Below are 12,915 nucleotides of genomic sequence, written 5' to 3' on the forward strand. Positions count from 1 at the left end.
TCCCCCTCTCACTCTCCCCCTCCCCCTCCCCACCCCTTACTGCTCCCCTTTCCTATATATCCCCAGAGCCAGTTGTTGGGTACAGATATATAATCCATTGTTGTCATTAGGGAGGAGTATGAAACAGAAACCCTCCACTTCCTATTCGATCTCCTGTTAAATCATCATTATTTTCAATGTTTGGAAACTTTAAAAGGATCTTTCAAAGAAGGATCCATTACCTATCAAATAAACAACTATCACACTCCCACTCCCCTGTGTCCTAACCATCAGGTAACATTTACGTTGCTTCCCCACTTCCCACAGACAAGCACCATACCCAGCTCCATATCTGCAAGTCATCTTGCCCTGTCCATGCCAGTAACATTTAAAGGATAAATCACCTACATATTCCCTGCCATGGGAGGTGACTGTGGATGCAGGTGTCCCATTATTTTCATATGGTTGTTTTTTGTTTTTTTTAAGTTCCCTCTGCTGAGTAGTACATTGTACAAACTCCTGATGGTTTCTTCGGCAGGCCTTGTTTTTCAGATGTCCCCGTGCCATTCAGTCCTTCCTTAGAATGGAGTATAATGGGATTACGCTGCGCCCCCCACCCCATCGACACAGATTGGAGGCCGGCTATGAAGGCTGTCAGTGTGGACAGCTTCTCTCTTCCTGTCCATCCAGTTTGTGCATGTGGGTGTGTTGGCTATGGAATCAGAGCGGGTTTATTGCCCCTAGGATTATACAGGTCAGTTAAGCATACAGATCTCGGTCATCTACTTTTTGTTGAAGGACTGACCGGCATGGGACATCTGACACAGCAAAGCCCTTTCTAATTCAGCAGAAATTAAGACAACGTGCAAGACCCTCACTTTGGGGGGGAGGGTTCAATCTTCCCAAACTGAATAGCCTTTATTTAAATAGATAATAGTGGTTTATGGCATCGTTGTTAAAATAAGTACATTTTGGCAATATTTTGTTTGAGAAATTGCTCAACTGCTCTTTATTTTGGGTGCATGTAATTCAACGACCAGAGAAAATAAGTAGTTATGGCTCACCCTAGTTCCAGATAATGCAGCTTCTGTGCAGCACTCAGGATCATGTATGTCATTCACTAACTTTTATTCATTGGAAAGCTCTATATTTTCTAATATTACTTGTATTGTTGGAGAGCTCTGGTTTATTTTTTTTTTAAGATTTTATTGAGGAATTGGGGGAGGGGAACAGCGTTGGGGAATCAGGGAAGGGGAAACAGACAAGTTGTTGTCCTTTTGTTCTTCAGTCTAGTTGTGGAGGATGTCACTTCACTGGCCCATGTTGGTATTATCATTGCACTCTTCCCGGGTGAGGCAGATCCATTGCTGGCCACTTGAATGGCCACTCAAGGCGGCTCTTGGCAGCTCATGCCGGCTGCCAGCCATTCCTTGGGTGAGGAATTATGCAGGTAGCTTTATGGCAGCCCACTGCAGCAAGGGCTACAGCCTACGCTGTCACCAGCAACTCATGGCAGCCCAGCTCCAGGTCGAGCTGTTGTTCATCATCTTAGCTGTAGAGGGTGCAGTGTCACTGGCCCTAATGTGGGATCCGAACCGGGGCCCTCTTCTCAGAGCTGGCGTCCCAAGCGTGACTCGGCTGGCCCATGGAGAGCTCTGTTTTTAAGGACCTAAAATGTTTCTCATTCACCCAGTTGGCTGCCTCTAACAAGCACCAGGGCTCAGTCTGTTCAGGCTGCTGTTCTCCTAATAAGCTACCACACGGACATTTATTTCTCACAGTTCTGGAGGCTGGGGAGTCTATGATCAAGGGACCCGCCAATTTGATGTCTGCTGAGAGCTCCCCTCCTGGTTTGTAGATTGCCATCTTTCTTGATGTGTCCTAACAGGGCACAGGGACAGATCAACTCTCTAGTATCTCTTCTTAGAAGGGCTAATCCCATTCATGAGACTGCCTCCCCAAAGCCCCATCTCCTAATACCATCCAGTTGGGGGGTATGGTTTTCACATGACTTGTGGGAGGCACAAACATTCAGCCCATAGCACATTGTTACCATGTAAAACACTGGTCAAAGGTGGCAGAGAGAGTGCTAGTATTTAACCCTGTGGTTCTAGGGGTGAGGGTGGGCAGTCAGAACAAAGACCTGGAGACGAGTGAGCTCAGCTGCTGCCCATCTGCCTCGTGAGATTATGAGTGGGAACCAGGAGGAAGCCTGTATAAAATGGAACTCAAACCCAACACCATTAGCAGACAAAACACAGGTTCTCCTCCTGCCTGACAACACGCTGACCTTCGAGAATGGTGGCTGGTGTGCATGTGGGGTCGGGGGGACTGGGTGACCAGGGGCAGGGATGGGGCCTGCCATAAATAGCTGCCTCCTGCTTCCTAGATGTGAAACATGCAATCACTTAAGAACTTTGATCTTTGAGGATCTTTTCTGGTTTCTTTATGTCAGTAGTTCTTGAGCAGGAGATGAGACAAACATCATATGTATCTGGGGAAAATGTTCACTACACGGTTAGAAGCCTGGCCCCAGCCTACACTCACTAAATCAAATCTCCAGTGCCAGTGCCTGTGGATTCTGAGGAAACTCCTCCAGTAATTCAGTATTTAAACATTGTCTGAGAACAAATGCCCTAAGTTGATAAATTAATATTCCCTTAGTTATATAGGAGTTCGAAAATCTCAAAAGACTAGAAACCCTTCTTGAGTTGGGCCCTTGGGGAGGGACATTCCATTTAGGACCCTTTCCCACTTAGCTATTTGTTACAGGGTGCAGAAAAGAGGCACAGATTACAAAAAGTAACCAACCTCTAGCAAAGAAACCCGGGGGTGGGGTGGGGGAAACAACAGAGATCCCCTGGGACTTCACTATAGGCAGATCCATCGCCAAGTAGGGCTTCTATGCCAGATGATATGGTGTCAGTATTGCCATTAGCTGGGGCCACAGGGAGGCTTACATACTGGCTGCCACAGAAGCTTGAATGCCCAAATTCATGTCCCCTGCTCGCCTAGTAAAAAATTAGATATGAGAACAAATTACTGTGTATCAGTATCTTCACCAGCCCTTGCCCAGTGTTTTCACCTAAAAAACACTCAGCAAGATAGTTTATATTTTTGTTGAATAGATTTGTAGTCTTTCTCAAGTATATCTTCCATTTATCCTTGGGCACCTATTTTGATGCTTAAAAATGTTTCTTTCAATTGTACGTTTCTTGCCCATCATGACTGTAAAAAGCCATCCAGGAAGATGACTTCAGTCCTCCTGAAGTTTCAGGGTGGGAGACAGGTGTGTGATTCGCTAGCCGAGGAGTAACATCTGTACGTCTGACCTTGTGACAAAAGTACACACACACTATCAGGTGCGTCCTCCATCTCTGCTCTCACCTCCCAGCATGCTCTATGGCATATCTGACAGTTGTTTAACATGATAACATAAACACACACCCCACTTAGAATGGGAAGGCTTAAAATGGTGACTGGAAAGTACTCTGATTGATGATGAGAGTTTTTACATGATGTCACCTAAAAGTGGCTACTCATTTACCTCATTTTGTAACCCCTGTTCCCAAATCTGTATTTTTCTAGATTTTAAAGAGAAGCTGGAGGTATTCTAATTAAATTTTTAAAGCAAACATTCTTTAGACAATCCTAAAATATTTGAAGCAAAGAATATTGGGATATGGTCATTTCTTATCTAACTGAGTCACCAAATGACCATGTCCTCTGAAATATTTGTTTAAAGTACATTATTTATGCAGGCACCTAAAATGCTTAAAAAGCATCACTGAAGTCTACTGAGTAAATACAAAATTATGCGGATGCGCAAATACATAATATTTTTCATAGTGTAGATGCAAATACATATTTAGAGCATTTTTTTAAGACTGGGAAGAAGAAAGGTTTGGGATCTCAAATCAGTAAAATTATACATTTAGTACAGATCAACAAATGGAAATGAATTGCATTGAGATCAGAAGTGATTAAGTCACTTCCCCATACACTGATATAGTAAGTCCTGATTCAGAACCCTGTGGGGTTTTTTTGTTTGTTTGTTTGTTTTTAATGACGAGGAGAAAAGCCTGGAGTCAGATGTAAATCTAATGCCTCCTGCTTATGCTGGCCTCAGATATACTTCCCTTTGCTTGTAAATCTGCATATATTAGAATATTAGTATTTTTGTTTTCATTAAAAGTAACTGGAAGGGCCGGCCGAGTGGCTCAGTTGGTTAAGAGCTCGCTCAAGAGTTTGAGCTCTGAGCAACAGTGGTTCGATGCCCTGCCCGAGCTGAGCTGCCACTAAGCTGCCAATAGGTAGCAGGATGGTTCAGCTAAAAGTAAGTAAGTAAATAAATAAATAAATAAAGTAACTGGATTACCACTAATAGCCTCATTCAGTTTGTTTTCATTTCTTTTTAGAAAACAAAGCAAAATGTGAACAAAACTTCGTCCCCCTGAATAAACTTGTCTGATGAATAACTTTGGCTATTTAAGAAAACAGGGTACCTCGGTTTTTGTTGCATCATATTTTTGAGTAAGAAATGCCATGGATATTTTAAATCAAAATGTTAAATGTTGACTTTCAAAAGTTTTCAATGTCCAAACACTAAATATTATAAAAGATTCATTTCAAGTGATGAACTCATTTACATTTTCATGTATTTTTAAAAATCCTAAGTTCAAACCAGTCACTTTCCTATGCCAAGTTTTAGTTCAAAGAAAAGCTTAAGGACTGAATTTCCAAAAACAAGGCCCACAGCCGAGAAAATTAGGCAAAAACATCAGACAGAGCAAGGCTACAGTTTATAAAACACAGGCATTGATGGTCCTAATAGTGAACAATTTTCAGAGGCTTTCTATGACAGTACTCCAGTCTAACGACTCATGCTGAGAAAATACATGGATATTTCTATTATGAAGAAGAATCTCCATGTCATTCTCTTTTTATGAGAAAATTAAAATGAATGGGTCTTTTCATGGCATCTTATTAGATAGAATTTGTATTAGCAAAGGGTCTGATTAGCAACTTTGGATAATTTGCCAACCATGAAGATTTGCAGAGCGTTACAATTACACCCACTACCACCCATTAAAAGAAAAAGTACTAATTATGAAAACAAAACCTTTAATGCCACCGAAGACTAAGAGAACGCAGTCAATTCCAGTTGTTCATCATTTTGTAGTCATGCGTTATCTCGTTTGCATTTGGTACAACCTGCAAAACTGGTCTGAGGGGTCAAGTGACTTGTCCCAGGTTACATTTTTAGTAAGACGGGGACCAGAGCTTGAACCCAATTGTGAGACAGATACTCCGTGACATTAATTGGCTGAAATCGTTTTATGAGAGGACAGGTTCAAACCCTGGCTGGGGTGTGGCCCACAAAGGGGTCGCGGCACCTTTATTCTCGCATGTCTTTACCTTGCCTGCCTATATCACCACCTCTTAAGCACCTGCTGTACAGAAAGCCCTGTGGTGGGTGTTGTGGGGAATTCCAGGTATATGAAAACGGTTCCTGTCGTCACAAAGTGGAACCACTGAGTCCAGGCACAGCCTGTGACAACTGAGCACCATCCCAGGAAGCACTCTTTTCATAGCACGTCTCCAGGGAGGCCCTGACCAAGTTCCCCGTGTCCCATGAGGCCCGCCCATGTCACAAAATGCACTATTCGGCAGGGTTCCGGAATTCTGACAGAATCCTGAGAAAACAGAGCACTGGAGGCAGTGTTCTTAATCTCAGTGTTTTCTGTGCTTGCGGAGGCTCTCAGGATGGAGTAACGGCCGGTCCTCACAGTCTCCGTCTGGTCGCCCTAGAGGAGGCCAGAAAACATGGAGCCGCCAGTGTTCTAATGACGACTCTGTGTTTCCAATAAAAACCCACACGTGAGAAAAAGAAAAAAGCAGTTTCACTTTAGAAATGCTTGCCATCTGTCTAATTATAAAAATAATGATTTTACATAATTTTTTTTCAATTGTGGATTTGGAAAAAAAAATGCCTTTTTAACAGAACTGCGTTAAAAAGAGTCGAGGTGAGCCCACATGCTGCCGGATCTGCCATGCAAGTCCTGGCCAGGGCTCCCCACCCCCATGGCCCTGAGCAGTCCTCATCACGCCTGTGTCCTGACTAAGCAACCAGGAAGTCCACGGGGCTGCCTGTTAACACCTCTAAGCAGATGGCCCGGTGCTTTTCACAACAGATGATTGTAAAATCAAGATATTTCAAGGACTGGCTGATTAAAGGCGCCAACTGGCTGGCTAAAGAGTGCTGAGTAACATGCCATTGCACCTGGCACCTGAGCCCCACTTTCTTCCACATGCAGGTGGCACTCATTTCAGTCCCATGTGCCTGTGGGTATGGCATGTGTCAGGACCATGTCTCTCTCCCCTTTGCTCTCTGTGGCTGGGCTGAGCCCACCGCTTTGGAGCTGCTGGAATTCCTTCATCACTGTGAACACCTGGCCTCGTGAAACCTGAGGCTGTAGAACTCAAAGGAGCATTCCGTTGTTGAGGTTTCTTTAATGGAAGAAAAATTGTTTGTTTTTGATGTTTTTGTATAAATATGATTTTTAAATGTATTGGGGTTTTTTTGAAGAGTCATTGCTGTGAGGATAGTGTTCCTTCACTCCTTTATTCAAGAAGTACTTACTGAGTTGCATGATATGCAAGCACCCTGTTAGGAAAATTCTCTCCCATCAGCCCATGTCAGAAACTGTCTTACCCTCTGCTCTCTTCCTGAGGTCTAGAGTAGTTCCTGGCATATGAGAGAATGCTGCTGCATTTTTCAATGAATGAATTACATACTGATACAAGGACTACCTGCAATTTCCCCACGAGGAATTCTTATAACAAGCATCAGTATAAAGACCTTCCCCTTTGACAGTCTATCTGCCAACTCTTTCCTTCCTGATGCTACCATCAGGCCCTACAGGGTGGACACATCTTCACAGAAAATTAGTTAATGAACTTCCCGATGTTGACTGAACACCTTCTATGTGCAATTCCCCCTCCTAGACTATTGGGCCATTCAAGGACATGTAAGATATAGTCCCTATTTTCGAACAAAAACAATAGTTGTCCAAAAGTAACAAAGTGGCCCCTGAACCCAGGGGCAACCTAAGATCACTGCACACAGTCCCAGGGAGGACTTTCTCATAGCTTTATGTGGTGCTGAGACCAAGGAGGAGGCAGGTATGAAGGAAAACACAGGGAGGCCAGAGGAAGAAGGCCGGGTGGCGGCAGAAGGTAGGAGGCTTGAACTGAGCCTTGAAGCCCAGGTGGAGAATGGAAGAAAGGGGGTACTAGGAATGCAGGAGTGTGTGTGGTTGTGTGTGTGTGTGTGTGTGTGTGTGTGTGTGTGTGTGTGTGTGTGGTGGGAGGTGATGGAGCATAGCATGAACACAGTCTGAAAGAAGGCAGAGCATATATGGTACGCCAAGAGTTAATTTAGTTCAGCGCAATGTGAGTCAACTGAATAAATATAGATTGAGCACATACTATGTTCCAGGCATTGTGACAGGTACTAGGGGCACAATGGTTAACAAGACTGATATGGTCCCTGGCTCACTGGCTACTGAGAGATACAGGCAAGTAAATGGACAACTACAGGGCAGTGTGACAAGTGCTGTGACTGAAAAAAGCCCAGGTTCTATGAAGACACATACTGGACCAGCCCCAATATGAAGTTCAAGAAAACTCCCAAAAGAAGGGCTGTTGAGCTGACACCTGAAGACAAGGCAGGAAGTAGTGAGGTGAGCAGGTAGGGTATGCAATAGCAGCCCCAGCAGAGCAGGCGAGATGGGCTGAGTGTGAGGGCAGAGGCGAAGGTGTGCCAACAGAGGGGGGCTGGGGACAGGAGTGGCAGACAGATCATGCGACCTCCTGCACTTCACATGAAGGAGTCTGAACTTTATCCTAGGAGCATTGCTAACCACTGAAGAATTTTAAACAAGAGAATGAAACAAACAGATTTGCATTTTGGGTGTGTAACTGTCCATAGTGTGAGATGGCCCTCAGAGAAGAAATGGGGGATAAGAACACAGGGTGATATGTAGCTGGATTCTTGAAGGTCTATCCCTAACATAGTGCAGAATGAAATGAGTATTTCATGAATGAATGAATGAATGATTTGATCAAGCAATCGGTCATTTAGTGAGGGAATGGAAATGTGAGACATGAGATGGAGGATAAAGTTGTCTGGGGGAGTGTAAGGGTCCGAATGAATGTGTATTGGGATAATGACATGTTCACAAGTCCTGGATCTCATCCGATAGGGAGTACAGATGACAATGGAGCCCAGCATAGCAGAGGAAAGCCGCTTCAGTGCTGGGTCAAAAGACCCGGTCTGAGCCCTTGTTTTGACAGTTACTAATTTTGAGCTGCGCCTTAATTTCTCTCACCCTCAGGTCCCACATGTTCTCTATTCTTTATGTGCAAATATGTAGCAGAATAAAATGGAAATATTTCTCCCAATCTGTGTATTTCTGTTTTCAGTTGATGTTTAGGAGCTGAGGTGGTATTTGCAGCCACTGATGTTTCCATTGTAAAAAGAAGTACATGCAACCTGCATGACAATGGAGTTGAGATTTAGTTGGAAGATAATTTAGAAATCAGGCAGCCAGGGGTGTTCAAACTTTGGGTAGGTGACTCTAATTTGTCAATTGGAGACCCTGGCAGAGAGGTTGGGAGGACAGTAAGAGCCATCTCCTGTTGCTGTCCCCAAGGAAGGAAAGGGGTGGGGGCAGAAATAGGCAGGAACCAATCATGTGCTTGAAGGTCACAGGGGTCTGTGAAGTGGCTTTGAAAACACTCAGCCATTTAGGGACACAGAATTCAGCACCCCTAAGTTCAATGTTCTCTTCACACTCCACCCTGTCACATTCATTATGACAATTCAAGATCTAGAAAGGATAATTTGTGTGAGTTCCAAGCTAATAGGTCTTCTCACAATCTTGTGACAGCCCAGAGCTAGATGACCTTGTAGAAAGAGGGGGCAAAATGGGACTCGTGGCTGGAAGAGATGAGGTGTCCTGGGATCTGGCTGTTTGGAAAGGGGGTGAAGCCCTCACGAAGTAGGGGTGGGGCCATGTTGGGGGTGGAGAAAAGCAAGAAGAATCATAACATATTAACCCAAAGAATAAAGGAAGAGAAGAAAGAATAAAGCAGGTGAAGAACAGGTCTGGGAGAAGGCTCGTTAAGAAGTGCTAGGGATCCAGCTCAACAGAAAACGCTTCATATCATGCAGACCTAAGAGAACAGGCAGAAAGCAACTGTGTTAGGCACTTACATCTCTTCCTGACAGCGTTTTTCTCATCACATCAGCACCTCCCTGCTGCCCAGCACACTCACACCCTTACAGCTCTGGTCCCCTCTGGTCTAGGCTTTGCTTTCTCCTGCACAGGAGTTTGGTACCTCTGACCATCACAAGAACTTCATGAAAACAACAGCTTCCTTAAGGAATGTCATTTTCAGCTTCTTGCCTTCAGTCTCATTTTCTAAACCACCTCCTAGCTCTTTCCTAAAGCAATATAAAGACTCAGCCATCAAAGGACTCAACATCATTTTTATGAAGTAAAACATGATTGGATTATTTTTTCCTTACCATCGAGTTAGCTCTCAGCAGTTGGGTCTAATCTGTCCTCCACAAAGACTAATAAATCAGTCACAGCAAAAAGGCCACTTCCCTTTCTCCTGGGAATTCCCACACAAATAGTATTGAAATCAAGCTGACGAAATCCTGTCCACTGTCTGGTGAGTGATCCCTCAGGTAGGGTTCACTGCCACAGGCACCTCCCATGGTCCCCACGTCTGTCGTACCCAGGCATGGCTGTCTAAAGCAGGCATCAGAGTCCATCAGAATTAAAAGCCCATCTACATTGTTTAACTGAGCCCTTTTCTACAAATGGTTTCAGGATCTGAGGCAAGACAGGAATTTCAAGCATGTATTTGAGTATTTAATGGTGTTAATTTCTGGGGCAAACAAACCTCAGCTTCACTCAACAATCTAATCATCTTGCAACATAAAGAAAATATGCCAGAGAACGAAAGACACATGAACTTCTTCAGGCCTGCCAGCAACGCTGCTCCTGACTGACTGGTAATAAAACAGCTGCCTAATGACCGACCCTTAAAGCTGGGACCACAAATAAAGAGAATAAAAGAAATAAGGTGGTGGTGCTTTCAGATCAAAGAAACTTTTTTTTTTTTTGCATTCAAACACATTTCTTTGGTTACTTTAAGTAAACTCTGAAACACGTCCCACGTTAATTTTAAATGTAACACAGCCGATTGTAACAAACAAAATACAGTCCTTGTTTTGTTTTTAACCAGCCAGCATAAGTTTAAACAATTCCTACCTGGAAATATGGATGGTCTCTTTTTCGGGCGCCTCAGGTAAATGGGTTCCAAGTTTTTAATGTTTCTTTGAAGTCTTCCTCTAATGTCATGTCCTAGGAGTAGCTCAGGAGGCAGACTACTGCGCCTTGATGACTTATAATCATTTTGAGTTGAATGTAGCTTGTTCTTCGTTCTGGAATATAAATTGCTGTCATCAACTGCCATTGTAGGAGATGCATTACAGACTCAACAAAAATCTGCAAAGCTGAAGCCGGCAGCAGCCTCAGCCACCTCCACCCAGGGCTCAGATGTTCGCCTGCTCAGCCCCACACTTATTTGGAAAACTCGGTGTGGATGGGCGTGGACTTGGACAGGTGTAGAGTTACTAAGTGGCCCCTCCTTTCAACACTTAATAATAGTACAGGGGAGGAGAGATGCAAAAAATCATTAAGGGAATGTGAGCAGATGGGGCACACACACCCAGGCACTCGCAGACGGAATTCAAAGTGGGGTAAAGGTTGCTGCGTGAAATTTCTGTTTTATTGGCACAATGCCAGAAAGCAAACACAACTCACTAGTTAACAATGAATTCCAATGCAAATTGTAGGGCTCATTTTCCCTAAGTTCCAAACTCATAGATTTTAAAATGTTCGAGACACATTTTCACATGCCCTCATAACTTTTTGTTCCAAACTACAGACACAGAACACACATCCATCTTTATCAAATCCCTTATTTGGCAGGCAGCCGACTGGAAGTTGGCTCGGAGAGAGAAGAGATGGTGGGTGATGATCAGGAAGGAACCGCAGTGGGTGTGTGGCCAGCTGCAGTGCCGGGAACCCAGCACCGCCCGCCCCGCCCCTTCCATCCTGTGCTCTACCTGGCAGATGGCTGCTCTGAAAGTTCAGCTGTCTGGCTGTGAGGTCAGAGGTCTAGCAAACAAGCCGTGACCATGGCAGTGACCACAGCCTCCACTCAGCAAAGTAGGTGTTGTTATCTTTGTCCGGCTTCTGCCTGACTTTCGATAAGAGGGCCGATTGCTTTGGTGGTCCGAGAAAAGCAGCATTTACTAGATTCCTGCTTTGACCTGTCACATATTTTCTTTCTCTTCCAGAGTTTGCATTTTGGCGTCCTTTGTTCCCTTCCCCCTTGCTCTATTTCTGTGGAAATGTTCTCCATTCTTTTCTTTAATGGACTATACAGAAATCCTAACTCCTTAATTTATGGTCTCCTGCCTAGCCACGTCCAAGTCCAGGGCTGTGCCCTCCGTGTCTGTCCCCTGCACTCCCCTCCCCAGCTCTCTCTCTCTCTCACACCTCTCCTGTTCTGTCTGGCTGCAGTGTGAGTCAGAAGATCAAGAAGATACCATCTGCCTTTTCTCTTCCCAGCGCCTGGGATCAGAACACACAGAACATTATAAAGGATTTGGGAGTAGGTTCAGAAATCACTGTTTACTATGGTTCCTGGAGGCCAAGTAGGTTTTATTATTTGTTAAAAGGTAGGAGCTGGGACTCTTTACCTAATTAAGAATGCTCTTGCACAGTGCAAACTTTCATTCTCTACTCTTATTCCAGCAACAAGTCTTCAAACTACAACAGATTTTTGGAAGAGAAAAGCAGCTTTTTAACTAGTATGTCCAGATTAGTGTTGCAATTATAGCCCAGCAACTGTATTTACATAATTAGATTATTGAGTTATTTTACTAATTCCAAGAAATACCTATACCATTTTCCTCACAGGACTTAGAATTGTTTTGTCAAATTGAAACGTACCCTGAATTTCAAAACAGTGAGTGCTTATACAAAACTATTTTTAAAAAGCCTACTAAACTGCTTGAAATCTCCCTTAGCTTAATGAAAATACATTTTTTCTGGTAAGAAATAAAAAGTGGGTACAGCTGAGTGGCATGTTGGTTAAGAGTTGGCTTGGGATGCCAGCTCTGAGCAGCAGTGCCTGGGTTCGGATCCCACATGAGGGCCAGCACCCTCTACAGCTAAGATGGTGAACAACAGCTTGACCTGGAGCTGGCCTGCAGTGAGTCGCTGGCGACAGCATAGGTTGCAGTGAAACTGCAGTGGACTGCCATAAGCTACAGTGAGTGGCTGGCAGCCGGCATGAGCAGCCAGCAGCTAGTGTAAGCTGCCAAGAGCTGCCATGAGTGGCGGTCCAGTGGCCGGCGACTGATCTGCCTCACCAGGGGAAGAGCGCAATGATAATACCATCATGGCCAGCGAAGCGACATCCTCCACAACTAGACTGAAGAACAAAACGACAGCAACTTGTCTGTTTCCCTTCCCCCAATTCCCCAGTGCTGTTCCCATCTCCCCAATGCCCCAATAAAAATCTAAAAAAAAAAAAAGAATAGTGTTTAAGTTTCAAATACACAGCAGAGTAGAGGCATAGGATACGAAATACTGGATGCGAACTGGGAAAGTACAACAACAACAAGCAAAAGGTCAAGCTCTATAGTGACTGTCTTTCCTAACCCACAGTGTCTTCGTGGGTCTAAATAACAGTGTATGTACAGATATGAAATAGGAGTCTCCGAGGAAGGTGTTATTATTACACACCGTGTGCAACAGGTCCAGCTGCAAAGCACGCACAGGT

At 44.3% G+C, this 12,915-nt stretch overlaps 1 protein-coding gene across 6 annotated transcripts in view; it reads right to left on the reverse strand.

The window, feature by feature from the left end:
• Positions 1–12,915, reverse strand: part of FRY (FRY microtubule binding protein) — a 456,767-nt gene that overhangs the window by 339,940 nt on the left and 103,912 nt on the right. For 4 of the 6 annotated variants that reach the window (XM_019652352.1, XM_019652350.1, XM_019652351.1 and 1 more), the window contains exon 1: positions 10,329–10,634. In XM_019652352.1, the coding sequence (XP_019507897.1) occupies positions 10,329–10,533 (205 nt within the window). In that variant the 5' untranslated portion in view covers positions 10,534–10,634. Of the gene's footprint in view, positions 1–10,328; positions 10,636–12,915 lie in introns of those variants that run through there. The other 2 variants (XM_019652358.1, XM_019652349.1) reach the window with 2 other exon arrangements.

The sequence above is a fragment of the Hipposideros armiger genome, unplaced genomic scaffold (assembly GCF_001890085.2).
Source record: "Hipposideros armiger isolate ML-2016 unplaced genomic scaffold, ASM189008v1 scaffold_178, whole genome shotgun sequence".
Lineage (NCBI taxonomy): Eukaryota > Metazoa > Chordata > Mammalia > Chiroptera > Hipposideridae > Hipposideros > Hipposideros armiger.